General features: G+C 64.9%; 1 protein-coding gene and 1 long non-coding RNA gene across 17 annotated transcripts; both read left to right on the forward strand.

Moving 5' to 3' along the window:
* Nucleotides 1–582: 582 nt before the first annotated feature.
* Nucleotides 583–1,559, forward strand: LOC119517597. Its single transcript, XR_005213567.1, has 2 exons — nt 583–821; nt 1,214–1,559. It is a non-coding gene; the product is annotated as an uncharacterized LOC119517597 (long non-coding RNA).
* A 2,685-nt stretch (nt 1,560–4,244) lies between these two features.
* TMEM184A (transmembrane protein 184A) lies at nt 4,245–15,590 on the forward strand. Of its 16 annotated transcripts, none has more exons than XM_037814053.1 (9): nt 4,245–4,434; nt 9,073–9,327; nt 11,929–12,094; nt 12,247–12,321; nt 12,419–12,494; nt 13,112–13,203; nt 13,744–13,913; nt 14,274–14,471; nt 14,926–15,590. In XM_037814053.1, exons 2-9 carry the CDS (start codon nt 9,146–9,148, stop codon nt 15,365–15,367), a joined length of 1,401 nt encoding a protein of 466 aa, XP_037669981.1. In that variant the 5' UTR covers nt 4,245–4,434; nt 9,073–9,145; the 3' UTR covers nt 15,368–15,590. The 16 variants fall into 16 exon arrangements, with proteins under 16 accessions (XP_037669981.1, XP_037669985.1, XP_037669984.1 ...); XM_037814057.1 differs by having other exon boundaries at nt 11,929–12,075; nt 12,231–12,321; XM_037814056.1 differs by having other exon boundaries at nt 9,139–9,327.
* Nucleotides 15,591–17,097: the final 1,507 nt, after the last annotated feature.

A 17,097-nucleotide genomic window follows, 5' to 3' on the forward strand; every position in this document is an offset into this window, starting at 1 on the left:
GCTGTCCCTGCCTTGTAGCTGCAGCCTCCAGTCTCTGCTTCCATTGTGTCCTCTCAGGGCCTCCTAGAAGGACACCGTCATTGGGTTGGAGCCCTTCCTGATCCAGCGTCCCTGATCTTTACTTAACTAGTCTCATCCGCAGCGGCACTGTCTCCCAAGAGCATCACGCTCTCAGCAACTGATGCTTTTTTTTTTTAATTAATAATAGTAAAACATATGTAGCATAAGAATTATTTTAAGTGGACAATTCTTTGATGTTACGAACATTGACAACACTGTGTAACTTTCACCTCTACCTCCAGACTGTTTTCATCTTCCTAAACCAAAATTCAGACTCATTTAGCAATAACTCCCCACTCTCCCCTCCCCACCCCTTGGTAACCGCTGCTCTGCTTTCTGTGTCTCTGATTTTGCTTGTCCTCAGTATTTCATATAAGAGAAGTCAAATAACATCTGTCCTTTTGTGTCTGGCTTATTTCACTCAATATGATGTGTCTAAGGTTCATCCATGCCGTTGCATGTGCCAGCACTTCACTTTTTTTTTTATGGCTGAATAATATTCCATTGCATGGATGGGCCATGTTTTCTTTTTGATTCTTATGGTGTTGGGCACTTGGGTGGCTTCCACCTTTTGGCGATTGTGAATAAGGCTGCAGTGAACACAGGATACAAGTGTCTCTGAGTCCCTGCTTTCTGTACTTTTGAGTATATACCTGGGACAGGAGTTACCAGGTCACATGGTGTTTCTGTTTAATTTTCTAAGGAACCGCCAGACTTTTCCACAGTGGCTGCACCATTTTACGTTCCTGCAGCATACAGAGGTACTATTTCTCTGCATCCTTGCCAACACTTGTTATTTCCAGGGTTTTTTTAATAGCCATCCTAGAGGGTGTGGGAGTAGTATATCATAGTTTTAATTTGCAGTTCTCTACTGGCTAATGACGTTGAGCATCTTTTCTTTTACTTATTGGCCACTGGAATATCATATTTGGAGAAATGTCTTGGCACATTTTTAAATTGGATCGTTTGTCTTTTTGTTGAGTTGTAGGAGTTCTTTAAATATATCCTGAATATTAAACCCTTATCATATATGGTTTCCAAGTATTTTCACCATTCTGTAGGTTTGCTTACTTTATTGCTAATGTCTTTTGATGCACAAAAGTTTTTAATTTTGATGAAGTCACATTTACCTATTTTTTCTTTTGTTGCTCAGGCTTTTGGTGTAAAATCTAAAAATCCGTTGCCTACTACAAGGTCCTGAAGCCATTTCCCTATGATTTTATAATACTGGCTGCTGCTATTTTGGTCTCTGGCCCTCTCGAGTCCGTCTGTGTGCCGCGAGGAGGCCCACGCTCACCCTCTGCACGTGGTTTCCAGCTGTCGTGGCACCGTTTGCTGAGCCTCTCCCCACCGAGTGGACGTGGCTCCTGTGCCGAAAACCAGTGGGCCGTGGCTGTGGGGTTCAAGTGGAGAGCCCTGTTCCCTGGTCTGTGTGTCTGTCCCTGTGCTGGTGCCACCCTGCTGTACAGACAGTAGATTTGTAGGAACTTCCACGGTGAGGGTGAGCCTTCCAAGTGTGTTCTTTTTCCCGGTTGTTGTGTCTCTTCGGGGCTCTTTCAGTTCCATATGAATTTGAGGATCAGGTTTTCCATTTCTGCAAAACAAGCCGCTGGGGTGTTGACAGGGATTGTGTTGAATTTGTAGATGACTTAGGGCAGCAATTGGCTTCTTAATATTAAATCTTAAGACCTATCATTTTTTGGAGGATAGAATTCAACCCTTAACAGTGGGAAAGAATGTTGCAGGCCGTGGGCAGTGTATGCAAAGGCAGGAGGCCCTGGAAGCCCAGAGCGGGCAGGGGCCGTGGGAGTGTCTGACGGGGGCCTGACGGGGTGCCGTGCCGTGCGGAGCCCCTAACTTGGCTCTGAGCTCCTGGGGGAGCGCTTGAGGGGCTTTCAGTCGGGCCAGCTCTGCCCTTCGGAAACGGTGTGGACGGGCTGGCGGAGGCCCGGGGAGGGGCACTGTCGCCCAGGGCCTCCTCACTCCATCAGGTGGACAAGGTCCTGTGGTGCTCGGCTCAGATCAAACTGTGGTTACCACATCCCGCTGTTTAAGGCCGAAGGTAATAACAAGCTGCTTTGCCCTCCCTGCAGCTCAGGCCGAGGGTGAGGCTCCCTTCTCCAGGGTGGTTTGGCCTGTGCTGTCCCCTGCTGAGTGGCAGCATCTCCGAAGTCCCTGCCCTCGCTCCATGCCTTTTCCTAAGGGGTGTGGGGATGAGGTCCCCGTCCGTTCCCGTAGCCAAGGGCCTCCTTGCCCAGCTTTGCAGCTGCTCACAGGCTTGGTCCCTGGATGCACCTGGGCCAGGTGTGCCGCCCCGGCCCTGCAGTGGGGCAGCTGCTTGGTTTAGGGCCTCAAGGTGAAACGAAATCAGGAGTGGGCGCCCAGCAAGGTGGAAAATGACTGCAGAGGGACGAGGAAAATACAGGACGGCCCCTGTCTCGGATGGGAACCTGGGTGGCTGAGGGGGCACAAGGGATGCTGAATTTCAGAAAAACTGAAGAAGGAAGCTGCAGGCCACGGGAGAAGCCAGCGTCTGCAGAAATAAACCCAAGTACGGTAAAACTTCAAAGAAGGCCTGGCTGTCTAGGGGGTCCCCAAATGCCTGGGGCGGGGGCTGGAGTGAGGACCCCACTTTTCAGTCTTCTGGGAGGAGAGGGGAGGGAGGAGGATGCGGGAGCAGGGGTTGTGGCCCCACGGTGGGCGGCCGAGGCTCGGGGGGAGGGCGGCCCCTTGCTGGGGGCCTCACAGCAGAGGCTGGAGCCCCTCCTCCCACCAGCTCGATGCCGGCGCCTCCCAGCCTCGGTTTCCCTGCTTGTAAAATGGAGCCAGTCTCTCTCCCGCCAGGGGCTTTGGGAGTTTGGTGGCCCTAGACCCACGGTCGGCCCTCAGCAGGGGGCTGTAGGTGCATTTTTGCTTGTTTGTTTTGTTTTTCTTCTTTGTAATTGAGGTGACATTACGTAACATAAAATTAACCACTTCAAAGTATACACTTCAGTGGCATTTAGCACATTCACAATGTGTGTGACCAGCACCACTGTCAAATTTCAGAGTATTTGCATCACCCCGAAATAAACCCCCATCCCTGTCAGGCAGCTGGTCCCTCTTCCCCGCTCCCGCAGCTCCTGGCAACCAGTGATCTTCTCTCCGTCTCTACGGATTTGCTCAGTCTGGACATTTCCTTCTGCTCGTTTCCCGGCTGCTAGAACAAACAGCACACACTGGTTGGCTTCCACGGTGGGAACTTATTGGCTCACAGTTTTGAGGCCAGGAGGAGTCCAAATTGGGGTGTCACTGAGGCGGGGCCGTCTCCCCAGCTGTACATTCCGAGGCTGGTGACCACGACCCTCGGCCCTTGGTGTTTCCGTGGCCTGGTGATGTGCACGGCAGCCCCCCTTCTCTTCCGGTTCCGTTGCCTTCTGGCTTTGGGCTGCCCCACGGCTTCTCTGTCCGATTCTGCTCTAAAGGGCTCCAGGAATGCAGTGGGGCCATTGCTGCAGGGACGTCGTGAAGAGCCCCTGTTCACAGTGGGCCACACCCACCAGGACGCAGAGCCACCCAGGACTGTGTCCCCACAGGTGCAGGATTCAGGGCACATGAGTGGGGTCACACAGCGTGTGACCTTTCGCGTCCAGCTGCTTTCCTTCATGAGGCATAATGTTGCACGGATCAGACATCACTCCTTTTACAGCCAAGTGACGTTCCATCATGTGGAGGGATCCCCTTTTCTTGTCATCATCTGTGGACACTGCTCCCACCAATTAGCTCTGGTGGACGTGGCTTTGGTGGACACTGGTGTCCAGGCTGCCCGGGTCCCTGCCCTCAGGGCTTTGGGGTAGACTAGAAGTGGGGAGCCGTGCCCGCTGCTCCCTCACGCTCCTGACATGGGATATTTGAAGGGACCAAAGAAGGGAAAGCAAAAAGGCGTGAGCAGAAGGGGTCATACGGGAATGGGAAATTGATGGCACAGTGGACGTGTGGCCGACACCCTGCAGACCCCTGGCGGACCCCCTCTCCCTCTCCCCACCGCTCAGGATGTGGCATCACGACCCCCCCACCATGGATCAGAGACAGGCAGGTCCCACCCCAAGCCAGGCAGCCGGTCAGAGGTCAGGGCGCTGGCAGGGGCGGGCGGCCGGGCAGGTCGGGCCAGGAGGGCAGCCGCACCCAGGCAGGTTGGGGGGCGGGGCGTCCCGAGCCTGGGGAGCGGCTGGCACCAGCAGGAGCCACCCAGGCGGCCACAGCTGCGGGGAGAAGGGAGCCCCGGGGGGCAGGAGTCCACGCTGGGGGGCCAGGCGTCCCCATCACCACTCTGAGGCCTGGAGGCCACGACGAACCTGCCCGACGGGCCCGGCGGCTGAGGGGGCCGCGAGGGAGGTGAGCTGTGTGTGCGAGTGTGCTCTGGAGGTGCAGCCCCCAGAAGGCCCCTGCACCCCAGAGGGTGGGCTCCTGGAGACAAAAACCCACTCCTTGAAATGCCTCCATCCCCCGCCCCATCTCTCCCCCGCAAGCCCTAGGACAGCCATGGCCACCTGATAACACAAAAGGTCCCGGGGCCAGTGGTACATCCAGGCCGAGGCTGGCAGCCCTGCCCCAGCCCCCTGCCACCCCCAGGGTCCCACCCGGAGCTGCAGCTCTCTCGGGCAGCAGGCAGGTCCAGACGGGCCCTGGGCGGAGCCGGGGCTGCCTGAGCACCAGGGCGACAGCTGGGGGATGGAGGTTGACCCATGAGCATCTGGGAGGAGGGAGAGGCCAGGGAGGGCCTGGCTGCCGGGCGAGACAAGGCCTGTGGGAGGGGACGGCTGTGTCCCATGCTGGCCCGGCCACCGGCCCTGAGGTCCACAGGGTCGCCCGAGAGCCCACCCACTGCCCGGCCACTCCTTCAGGGGGCTGGCTGGGACTCGGGGCTTGGGGGGGCAGGGGCTGTCCGAGGTGGTGGGCCCCGCGGGTGGCCAGAGCCCCTCAGCCCTGACTGTCCACGTCCCACGTGGGACCCGTCCCAAGAGGCAAAGCTCCTTCCTCCAAGCCCCACGGCTCGTGGGAACGCGCTCGGGCCCCTCTGCAGCCACGGCCAGGGCCCTGTGGTGTCCAGGCAGGAGCCGACAGGCATAGGCAGGGCCCTGTGGGGAGGGGATCAGGAAGTCCAGGGGCCCCAGAACTTGACCCTTGGTCCCCCCACCCTGCCTCAAGGCCCAGAGGAGGGGAAGAAATGGCTCTGGCCACCAGGATGGTGGGTGCCTGGCCAGAACTGGCGTGGGCCGCCGTCCAGGCCTCCTGGGAACCCCCACGCCACGGTGGAGGTGGGGGGCCAGCCCCATGACCCTGCCATCAGCCCCCACCCCCGCCTCTCCCCACCCCCCAGGGCCTGAGCACGCAGGGCCCCTGGCTGACGGTGCGCTGCTGTCCACGTGCAGCCCTGGGCTGGTGTCCAGCCCGGCACAGAGCCAGCATTGGCCGTGCTTCGACCACAAGATAAGGCTCAGTGGTGGGTGCTGTTTGCCAATCCCCTGGGCGCCCAGCAGGGCAGGGCGCAAGGGGAGAGCAGAGCTGCCTGGGGAGCCTGGGGAAGTGGGGTGCTGCCTGGTCTACCCACAGGCCCGGTCTCCCCCCTGCCCTGGCTGCTCCTGCCCTCCTTGGGGGTGCTGCTCACTGGGAGATCCCAGAGCTCCGGAGCTAGCGGGCTCCCCAGAGGGGCTGTGGGAAGCAGCTTAGCAGCCCTGGGAGCCATTCAGCAAAGGACAGGAGCCAGGAGGCTGGGAAGAGCCAGGAGGGGTGGGGAGGAGCCAGGGAGGAGCCTGGGAGAAGTGGAGAGGAGCCAGGGAGGGGTAGGTAGAGCCAGGGACGAGTGGGGAGGAGCCGGGGAGGAGCAGGGAGGGGTGGGGAGGAGCCGGGAGGGGCAGGGAGGAGCAGAGAGGAGCTGGGGAGGAGCGGGGAGCACACACACCTGGCTGGCCTGTCCCCCGCCTGGAGGGCCACCCGTGTGCAGCCAGAGATGACATGGCTGCCTGGGGGGTGGTGGTGGCGCCAGCCTGGAAGGAGGCGGATGGCACCCTGGGCCTTCCTGGCAGCACTGGGGTCTCCAGAACTGACCGCGAGGTCAAGGAGCCATGGGCGTTACAGGGACCAGAAGGCAGAGGCCAAGGCCAAGGCCAGGACACTGGGAGGTAGATGCTGTGGGGGCTGGCCGACTCCCAGCCGCTCGGCCCTCCCAGGGAGCCCTGCTGGGCCCCGGTGGTCGCGGGAGCTGCGGGCAGGTGCTGCAGGCGTCCCCTCCTGGGCCGCTGTTCACGCAGCCAGAGGCCCAGCTGCCCTGGAGCCCCCAGGCCTACAGGGCTGTCCCTGGCAGACTGTCCCTGGTGGAGATGGGGCTGGGGGACGGGAGCTGCCTGGGCCTCAGACGCCTGAGTGGGGGAGAGAGTGGTTCCTGGGGTCCCCTCCCCTCCTGTCCCCTGCTATGGGCGGTGTGACCCCTAAAGAACCGCCACCCCGAGCCTCAGGTTCCCTCTGTGAGATCTGTGCTCTCAGCCCCCAAGGTGCCGCGGCTGAAACCCAGAGGCCCGGCCTCCCCTGGCGGCTGTAGCCTGGGTGGATGAGTGGGTCCGGGCCCCCGACCTCCACCCCCGGCACCCATTTGGGAGTAATCGGGGTTCTCACCGCCATTACAGTCCCCGATCATGTGACGCCTGCTCCAGCCTCTGGGGGCTCGCGGTGGGAACCCACCTTGGCTGGGGACGGTGGAGACCTCCACCCTCCACCCACCTGGCCCAGGGGACCCAGGGAGAGGGGCACCCACACAGCTGACACGGACGGAGGCCCGGCCCTCACGGGGGGAAGCGGGCGGCTCAGCCCCCACGACGGGGGGCTCGCGGTGGAGGGGGTGACGTTTACAGAGGGTGCCAGGAAGCAGAGGGCACGTCCTGGCAGGCGCACCTGCAACCAGAAGCTTCCAGCCGGTCCAGGGAGTTCTGGGGGGAGGGCCTGACCTGGAGGTGCTGGGGCCAGGGCCAGCTTGGCCAGGGCAGGGAGCGGGAGGAGGGGGATTCGCTGGGCCTTGGGGTTTCGTCTGAGGGTCAGGCCGATTCCCCTTCAGCCTGGGGCGCCCCCTGGAAGGCTGCGGTGGGCGGGGCTGGGAGGTGGGCGGGGCTGGGGCGTCGCCATGGAAGGTGGGGTGGGGTGGGCGTGGTCATGGAGTGGCGGGTGGGTGTGGCCGGGAGAGCGGGGAGGTTGGCCAGTGTGGGAGGGTGTGGCCTGGTTGGATGGGCGTGGCTGGGGAGGGTGGGCGTGGCCAGGGCTTGGTCGGGAGGCTGGGGCTTGCCCTGGTGGGTGTGGTTGGGGGGCATGGAGTGGGTGTGGCCGGGGCGTGGCGGGCGGGAGGGCTGGTCTCAGGCTGGACCGTCCCCTCCCGCTGCGAGGCTGGGGCGGGCTGAAGAGCCTCCCTGAGCCCCCGGTTCCCATCTAGGAAAGGGGAGCAGTGCTTCTGGCCCCGGGGCCGGTGGGAGGGTCAGACGGCACGAAGGACCTGAAGCTGCGGCCCCATCAGCGCTAGCGGTGCCGCAGCTGCACCAGGAACAGGGAGGAGCCGGCTGAGGCCCCTGCCCCGCGCCGCCTCTCTGGAGACCCCACTGGGGAAGCACCTTCCCGCAGGGCCTCTGGAGCCCGTGCTTAAGGGGCGGGACAAGTCCCTCCGCGCTACCTCAGACCCCAGGAAGGCTCAGTGACTTACCACTCCCTGCGACTCCCCCAGCCCCCCAAAAGAAACCAGACACGTTTCCAATGCTCCCTTTGGGGCTTGGAGCATTTTTAAAAATTGAGGTGAAACAGACAGAACATAAGATTATCTGTTTAAAGTGAAGGTTTGGTACATTCACTAGGTGGTGCCCCACCTCTATCTAGTTCTCAGCACCCAAAAGGAAAATCGCTCCATAAGCAGTCACGCCCCAATCCCCTTTCGCTGCAGCTTAGGGCCTCCGAGAGCCCCCAGCCCTGGCCCCCTGCAGCCCCCTCCTGCCCGTCTGGGACCTGGCAGCACCTGCCTGGGCAGGTGAGGGCGGCTGGTGGCCAGCAGGTTCCCGGGAGCCAGGAGGGATAGGGTGTCCCCGCGGGAGGGCCGGCCCGGCTCCGCCCCTCGGGCGCCCAGGGGAGCACAGGTGGGCCGCAGGGCGGTCAGGCCTGGCCGCTCCCCGCACTGGGGCGGCAGTGGGGGCCACGTCGCCATGGGAATGCCCAGCCAGGCTGCCCCGGAAGGCTGGGCCCCGAAGGCTGGAGCGGGACCTTCCCGCCCGTGAAGGTAGCGCTGGGCCTGGGCCCAGAGCGGGGAGGGTATGTCCGGGGCCTGGCAGGCCGGCGAGAAGCTGGAGAACCGCCATCCGGGGCTAGAGAGCGGCAAGGGGTCTGGCCAGGGGACGGGGCGATGCCAGGCTCCAGGACGGTGGGCAGGTCCCAGGGGGCAGGGGGTGCTGGGCAGGGGCTGGGCACTGCTCCCCATTGGCTGGTGCATGCGTTGCTGATCTGGGCCTGCTCACGGGACCTCACCCTGGGCAGGCCGGGCAGCAGGGGCAGTTCTTGAAAATGAGCCCTGGAAGAGGGGCTCCTTGCCAGCCCCGGGGACATCCGCGGTGGGGACCACCCCAGGCCCTGCAGGCAGGCCCCTGAGCCCGGGAAAGGAGGGGAGCCCCAGGGCAGGGCCTTGGAGCTGGGCTTCCTGTGGGCCGAGGGCGCTGGGGGCTGCCCAGGACTTGGGACAAGTGGGAGGAGGCCCAGGCCGGTTCCCACGGAGGGGAGGGGGCACCACAGATGCCCCCTCCGCCCCCTGGAAGCCTCAGGGCCCCGGGCAGCTGCTGCGTGGCCAGGGGAGAGCGTCAGGGCTGTGCCCAAGGGGTCGCCTTGGGGGGCCTGCCTGGTGGGGGTTGCTGGCCAGGCATTCCCTGCCCTGACCCCAGCTCCCCCTCTTACCACTTCTTCCCCCTCTCCCTCCCCCTCCCCCTCCCCTCCGGCCCGGCCCCCCTCTCCCGGCAGCTGCTTCCTGCTGCACCTTTGTCCTCCACTGCCCCGCTTGGGGTGCACCCTCCCTCACCCCTGCAGATGAGTAATGCCTCGGGGCTCCCTGCCGCAGCTGGGGCGCCCCTGGTGTCAGCCCTGCCCACCAGCCGGCAGATGGACGGCGCGTGGAACAGCTCCCAGGCCGCCCCCACGCTCTTCCTCACCTCGGCGCTGGCCCGCAGCCTCTCGGGCCTCTTCGTGTGGGCTGCGCTGCTGCTCACCGGCCACCAGGTGCGTCCCCGGCCCCAGGAGCCGCCCAGGCGCTCAGAGGAGGGGGCGGGAGGGGCGCAGGGAGGGGAGGCCATGTGGGCTCACCGAGGGCGCATGAACCCTGTCCCCGAGCAGCAGCCCAAGGTCTCTCTCCCGGCATCACCACATCTCAGAAGCCGCGGGGTTCGGACTCTACTCCCAGGGGTTAGGAGCTCGGCCGGAGGGGACGGGGCTCCAGGGGTCCAGGAGCAGCTGCCTCCCCTCAGCTCCTGGTGTGGGCAGTGGGCAGGACCCACCTTCCCAGGCCCCCTGCCTCCCACAGCCCTGACCCCGGGGCAGCTGCCCACTGGCAAGACACACAGACGCCTGATAGACCGGGAAGCAGCAAGCAGTGAGCAAACCGGAAGTGTGCCCGCACCCGGGGGCTGCGCAGAGGGGACAGTGGGGGTGGCAGGACGGTCCTCAGAATCCTTGGGCTAGTGGAGGGTGCAGGGAGGACGTCCCTGGCCAGGGCTGCCCCAGCACAGGAGGCCGACACACGGCCGGCCAGGCCAGGGGATCCGTCATGGGCAACCGAGTCAGGAGAAGCACTGGACTAGACTGAGGCCCCGGAGGCAGTGTAAGGGGTTTGACCTTCAGCCTGAGGGAGCGCTGGGGAGCCAAGGAGGGCCGTTGAGGGGGCCAGCTGCCTTTTAGCCAGGTGAACCTGACACCGATGTTGGGAACAGACTGGTGGGGACGAGCCTGGAGGCAGGGGCAGGGGAGTGGGTGGCAAGGACCCTCTGAGCCTGAGCTCAAGGCCTCCGAGGTAGGGAGGTATGAGCAGACGCCCCCTTAGCGAAAGACCCAACCACATGGTGATGTCCCAAATAACCAGAACGCCAGGTAGATGTGGTGAGAGGGGAGGGGTGAGCAGGGAGAGGACAGTGTAGCCGAGAGCGGGAGGAGGCGAGCCCTTCCCGCAGGGCCATCTCCGAGGGCTTCCTGGAGGAGGCAGCGTTTGAGCTAAGCCTTACCAAGCTGCCTTGAGCCATCTGGACAGACAGACTTGACAGGTGGGAGATGCGTGTGCATTTATTTGCAGGGGGCAAATCTCTCCTGTTCTGGCGCCATGGTCCAAGGTCGGGTATGAACTTGTGATTTATAGGATAATGAACAGCAGGGCGGGGGTGCAACTGGGGTCCTGGGGCCAGGGGCAGGTCGCAGCCACAGTCTGGGCCTTGGTTTCCCCCACCCTGGGGACCAGCTGCATCTGCATTGACGGGGCCCACAGCCCCTCATCTCCCAGCCCACTGCCTAAGGAGTCACGGACTCACTACCCACTGAGAGCCAAACGGGGCAGAAGGGGCCTTGCAGTTGGGGGCATGGAGGCCGGAGAGGGTGGCAGCTGCCAGTGCTGCCCAGCCCAGCAGTGCCAGCTCTGGCTCAGAATTCCAGTCTCGGGACCTGCTTGGGCTGTGCCCGTGCCACTGCACTGAGCTGGGGAGAGAGCGACTGGTAAGGAAGGGGCTTGCCGCCGCCTACCGCCTGCCCAGGCCCTGGGCACCTGACCCTCCTCCGGCTCCACGGGCACAGCACCCCTCCGGGCCTCCCTGCAGCACCTCCGCTGTGCTGGGCAGTGCCCCCTGCCCAGTGCCCGGCTGCCCAGCTCCTCTTCCTTTTCAAGACTCGCCTCGGTGTCCCGGGCTGCTGGAGCAAAGCCTCAAGGCGGGGAGCCTGAAAGAGCAGGGGTTCACTGTCAGCCTGGAGTACCCCTCGAGCTCCGCGAGGAGGTCCCTCCCACCTGGGCCTCGGCCATCCCCATCCCCTTCCCTGTCCTTCCACCCCACCCTGTGTGACCCTCCTCACTTAACCGAGTCCATCAGCTGCGAACCAATTTCCAAATCAGACCACACTCTGAGGGTCTGGGGGTTCAGACTGGAGCGTCCCTTTTCTGGGGGCGCAGTTTAACCCACACAGACCCTAGCGTTGGTTCAGTGCATCCCTGTAGAAGACATGGACTGCGGGGAGGGGTTAAAGACGGAACGACAGTGGCCCACGTCCCCGCCGCCCAGGAGGAGGCGCTGCAGACGCACGTCAGCCGTCCCCGTCCTCGGCTGTCACCAGATCCTCAGACGCGGCCTCGGCCTCGGCCTTTCTCCATGTTGATTTTTATGAACGTGTTTTATAAAAATCCCTGGCCGTCCCACGGGGTTTTCCTGCACACGAACCTTCTCGTCTATTTCTGAACGAGTGTGTTCCGTGGGACCGATCCCTGGAGGGGTTGGCGGGTCGGCCCCCTTGGCCCCCCGTGATGAAGTGCGTCCAGCCACGTGGGGGCTGTGACACGTCCCTCTGCTTCCCCAGGGTCTGCACCTAGCAGCCCCCAGGCAGTTCTTGTTGAATGAATGAACGTTCCCCTTTCCAGAGAATTTGCTAAAAACAGGTAGCTCAAGACACCAAGAAAAAAAGACCTATTTTTCTGATTATGACAGATAATTATTTTCTCCAATTAAAACCAGCCAGCTCATTAGAGAAGACTTGGGAACACAGAAAAGATAAGGGGAAGAGGAGGGCCCTGGGGCCTGGCCAAGGGGGACTGGGGCTGGGGGCCCTGACGCCCCTGCCCGCCCCCTCGCCCAGATCTACCTGCACCTGCGCTCCTACACGGTGCCCAGCGAGCAGCGCTACATCGTCCGGCTGCTCTTCCTGGTTCCCGTCTACGCCTTCGACTCCTGGCTCAGCCTCCTCCTCCTGGGGGGCCACCAGTACTACGTCTACTTCGACTCGGTGCGGGACTGCTACGAGGGTGAGCGCCCACTGGGGCGGGAGTGTCAGAGGGCGCCAGGACCACGCCAGGGGAGCTCTGGGTGGGACAGGGTGTCCTGTCGGCGGGCCCCGGACCCCGGGTGAGGCTCACGGCAGCCCCCCGCCCGCCCGCCCAGCCTTTGTCATTTACAGCTTCCTGAGCCTCTGCTTCCAGTACCTGGGGGGCGAGAGCGCCATCATGGCCGAGATCCGGGGAAAGCCCGTCGAGTAGGTGCCTGCTGCCGAGCCCGACAAGGCCCCTGCACGGCGGGGACAGGGGCGGGCGTCCTGCCGGGCCCGGCCTCACAGGCGTCCCTGCCCCCAGGTCCAGCTGCCTCTATGGCACCTGCTGCCTGCGTGGCCTGTCCTACTCCATCGGCTTCCTGCGCTTCTGCAAGCGGGTGAGGGGCCGCCGCTGCCCCCACAGCCCCCCACTACCCAGCCCGGCCACCCACCAAGGGCAGAGCGCCCCCCACGGACCCCCTCAGCCCCCTGCCCACACCTCCCGCGGCCCCCCTCAGCCCCCCGCTCGCCCCTCCCTGCGGCCCCCCTCAGCCCCACGCTCGCCCCCCACGGCCCCCCTCAGCCCCCCGCCCGCCCCTCCCTGCGGCCCCCCTCAGCCCCACGCTCGCCCCCACGGACCCCCTCAGCCCCCCGCCCACACCTCCCCCGCTGCCCCCCCTCACCCCCCCACGCTCGCCCCTCCCTGCGGCCCCCCTCAGCCCCACGCTCGCCCCACACGGCCCCCCTCAGCCCCCCGCCCGCACCCCCATGGCTCCCCTCAGCCCCCCGCTTGCCCCTCCCTGTGGACCCCCTCAGCCCCCCGCCCACACCTCCCACGGCCCCCCTCAGCCCCCCTGCAGCCCCCCACCTGCCCCCCCACGGCCCCCCTCAGCCCCCCGCTCGCCCCTCCCTGCAGCCCCCCTCAGCCCCCCACCCACACCTCCCTGCGGCCCCCCTCAGCCCCCCACCTGCCCCCCCATAGCCCCCCTCAGCCCCCCGCCTGCCCCGCCCCCAGGCCACCCTGCAGTTCTGCGTGGTGAAGCCAGCCATGGCCCTGACCACCATCATCCTGCAGGCCTTCGGCAAGTACAACGACGGGGATTTCAAGTAAGGCCCAGAGGAAAGGGGGTGCAAGCTGGAGGGGGGAACACACAGGGCAGGCCCCACCTGGGGCACAGGGCAAATTGGAGGCGGGCTTGGGGTAGGGCTAAGCAAGGGGGGCAAGTCCATGTTGATGTAGAGAAAGTTGCCTGTTACCCCCCATGGGTCCCCAGCCTCAGGAAAGACCCCCCCATCCCTGTTCACAGCGACTGCCAGGGTCGGCGGGTCTGGGGGCACCGAGAAGCAAAGGGGCCCCTGCTAGGAGGCCCACCCCGCATGGGGCCGGCAAAGGGACCCCCCAGAGGAGTGCCAGGGCTCCTCAGCAGGGCGGTGGGCAGTAGCACGTGGGGCCCCAAGCACATGAGTAGCCTCAGGGGACGTCTGTGGGGTTGGGGTTGGAGGATATGGTGCCCTGCTGGGGCCGCCACCTCCCCCTCAGGTCCAGTGGGGTTCCCCGGGGGCAGCTCCTGGGCATCAGGCCCATGCAGAGCTGACGTGGACTGGGTGAGGGTCTCCCTGACCCCCGGCCACCCCATCCCGCCCCAGCATCCGGAGCGGCTACCTGTACATCACCCTCGTCTACAACGTCTCTGTCAGCCTGGCCCTCTACGCCCTGTTCCTTTTCTACTTCGCCACCAGGGAGCTCCTGCGGCCCTTCGAGCCTGTGCTCAAGTTCCTCACCATCAAGGCCATCATCTTCCTCTCCTTCTGGCAGGGTGGGCAGAGTGGGCAGGGCCTGGCAATGTGGGAGGGGCCATGTCAAGGAGTGGGCGGGGTCTGGCAGAACAGGCGGGGCTTAGGTATGGGAGTAGGCGGGGCCACAGTGCCCATGCAGGGGGGCTGGGGTCCCGAGGACCTGGGCTCAAATCCCAGTTCCCTGTGCACCTCAGGCTGAGCCTCAGTTTCCCCAAGGTAGCATGGGTCAGTAACGCAGCCCTGTCCACTCACGGTGAACGGTGAGACCCCCCCCAGCACGTCGGGCCCCCTGGCTTGGGAGGTGCCAGCCCCTCCATGGAAGGGGCTCACAGACTGCTGACGTCACGGGGCTGACCCCCCTCCCCCGGCCCGGCCCCCAGGACTGCTGCTGGCCGTCCTGGAGCGGTGTGGGGCCATCCCCGAGGCCCGGGCCATCGACAGGAGCAGGGTGGGCGCCGGGACACTGGCCACCGGCTACCAGAACTTCATCATCTGCATCGAGATGTTGTTCGCGGCTGTGGCGCTGCGCTACGCCTTCTCCTGCCAGGCGTACGCGGAGAAGAGACGGAACTTGCCAGGTAGGCGGGGAGGGGCCAGCGGGCAGCAGGCAGGAGCGGGCTGTGGTGCCACGGGCAGCCCTCTGGAGCCCTCGGCCTCGCCTGTCCTCCGTCACCACCCACGACACCCAGGGAGCTGGGGGCTGTGCCTGGGGCCTGGGGAGCATCAGCTAGATGGACAGACGGACACTCTCATGGGCAGCGGGAGCAGCTCCCTAAGCGAGAGGGGACCAGCAGGCCTGAGATGGGCACACAGCCCCTCCATACCCAGGCACTCATACCGGCTGGGCGTGGATGGGGATTTGGGGGACCCTGTGCCCCCCAGGCAGGCCTGAGACCGTGGGCCAGCACCTGAAAGAGATAGAGACAGGCTGGAACGGCGGGGGCTGCGGCAGGGTCCTCGCGGGGCCATGTCCATCGGGCCTGGGGGTGGCAGTGGGCCCCCGGCCCCGGCTCACGTGCACCCCTGCCGCAGCCCCCGCGGCCCCCATGCAGAGCATCTCCAGTGGCCTCAGGGAGACCATGAGCCCGCGGGACATCGTGCAGGACGCCGTCCACAACTTCTCGCCCGCCTACCAGCACTACACACAGCAGGCCACGCACGAGGCCCCCGCGCCCAGCCAGTGCGGGCACCCCTCACCCAGCGCCCACCCTGGGGTGGCCGGTGGCTCCGGCAGGGGCAGGAGCCGCAACGTGGAGAAGAGTCTGCTGATCCCCCCAGAGGAGCTGTAGTGGCCTCTGCAGGGGTCCCCGAGCCCCTGACCTCTGGGAAAGGAAGGGACCCCCTCACCCTCTTGCCGAAGGTCAAGCCTTTCCCAAGACCCTCTCCTGGGGCCGGGGACCCACAGCCAACCCCACCCCGGCCTCGAGCCCACGCCCCTGCCCTCCCAGCCCCGTGGGCTCCCCGGGTGGCCTGACTCAAGCAGACAGACTGACGGCTCCGTGTGGGGCAGCTGCAGGGAAGGAAGGAGCGGGCAGGGAGGGTGCCCAGCCCTGGGGGGCACTGGGGATCTGCCGCTGGCTGCCAGGTCCTGTCCCCCGTCGGCTGCCCACACCTGGGCAGTGGGGCGCCTGGGAAGAGGGCCACTCGCTCCCCAGGGAATCGGGGGTATTTATAGATAAACATCCTGCGTTTTCTAACCACCAGCCTGGCTTCTGTTCCAGCAGGGCCTGACCCACGGACCTCCGTGCAGCGGTCTGAGGGGGCCTGTTTCTAAGTCCAGGGCTGGGGAGAGGGGCCTGTTCTGCACTGGGGCTGGGGCTGACCACCAGCTGCATGGGGCAGCAACCCTGCCCTGAGGGGGGACGTCCCAGCTCTGTGCTGCTGGGAGACGGGAACCCCATAGGCGCCCAGGGCTAGGGGCTCGTCCGTGGCAGCCAGCCCTCTCCCTCCTCCTGGGGGTGAGTGGGGTTCACACGGGGACCGTTCCAGGCTGGGGACAGCGGTGTGGCCTGGTTTGGAGGTCTGGGTCCATCTTGCCTGCCTGGGGCTCAGAGCATGGGGTGGGCCGGGGGGAGCAGGGTCTGCAGGGCTCAGGGTTGGGTGACAGCACCCAGCTGGCAGCTGATGCCACAGACAGAAGATCTTGGCGAGTACCGCCTGACACTGAGACCTCTTTCCCGCCATTCCCGGCTGCCAGCTCCCACAGTCCCAGGAAAGAGGGAAGCAGGATTGGGAGAGGCTCGGCAGGGCTGGAACAATGTCCAGGCTCAAGAGGGGTCACTCCCCTGCCAGCCTGCTGGCCAGAGAGATGGGGGCTCCAGGCCGGCTGCCAGGCAAGCAAGGCCACCTCCTCCCTGCAGCCTGCTTGCGAGGGTCCCACGGCTCATCGTGCCCTCCGCAGCCGGAAGCCCCACAGTCTGCCTCCAGCCGCCCGCCAGCTCCCAGGGGAAACAGGTTTGGAGGGGCCCACTGCTTCCTGCCCCCGATGCAGCGGGGCCTTTGGAGGCTCCCAACAAGAGGCAAGAGGCTGGGCTCAGGCCGATGGGCTGAGGTGGAGGCCGGGGGTGCGCCAGCCAAACCTCAGGTTTGCCCTCCCCTTCCCCGTGTGCCGAGAGGGCAAGGGGGTGAGGGCTGGGGAGGAGCGGGGCGGCCGGGGGACGGTCGGCTGCTGATTGCCGGCCCTGGCTCAGGCCTGGCTTTGGAAGGGGGAGAACGCTGGCTTGGCCAGTGCCCACCGTGTGCCCAGCTGTGCCAGGAAACTCGTGTCCGACCTCACCGACCCTGTGGAGCCTGAGGCCCCGGGGCCGGCAGGGGGCAGGGCTGGGCTAGGACACGGCTGGGTCAACAGCGGAACCTGCCACCTACGCTGCTCCTCGCCCTGTACAGATGCCTCCACCCGGGACGAGACCCTCCTTCTGTCCTCCCTTCTCTTCATCAAGGCCCAAGGCAGGTGTGAGAAAGGATATTGGGGGGCGGGGGCAGAGCAGGCGGCGTGGGGCTCCCACCCCTCTGACCGGAACCGGGCCCTGGGCACAGGCTCCTGCTGGCTCGGAGGTGCCCACATGCAGGACGCCCGTCTTGGTCCCAGGATTTTGGCCTCAGTGTTCTCGTCACTGTGCTTCTCACGCAACAGCAGAAGCCCAGGGAGCCGGGGCTGGGCCAGGGCCCCTCCAGGGGCTGCCTGTTCTGTGCAGCCCCCCATGA

This window comes from Choloepus didactylus, chromosome 21, assembly GCF_015220235.1.
Source record: "Choloepus didactylus isolate mChoDid1 chromosome 21, mChoDid1.pri, whole genome shotgun sequence".
NCBI lineage: Eukaryota > Metazoa > Chordata > Mammalia > Pilosa > Megalonychidae > Choloepus > Choloepus didactylus.

Coding starts and splice junctions, on each gene's coding strand:
- TMEM184A (XM_037814051.1), top strand. CDS start 6,165: ATGGGCGTTACAGGGACCAGAAGGCAGAGGCCAAGGCCAAGGCCAGGA. Junction 12,495..13,111: donor TCCTGCGCTTCTGCAAGCGG/GTGAGGGGCCGC, acceptor CCCCGCCCCCAG/GCCACCCTGCAGTTCTGCGT. Junction 13,204..13,743: donor TACAACGACGGGGATTTCAA/GTAAGGCCCAGA, acceptor ATCCCGCCCCAG/CATCCGGAGCGGCTACCTGT.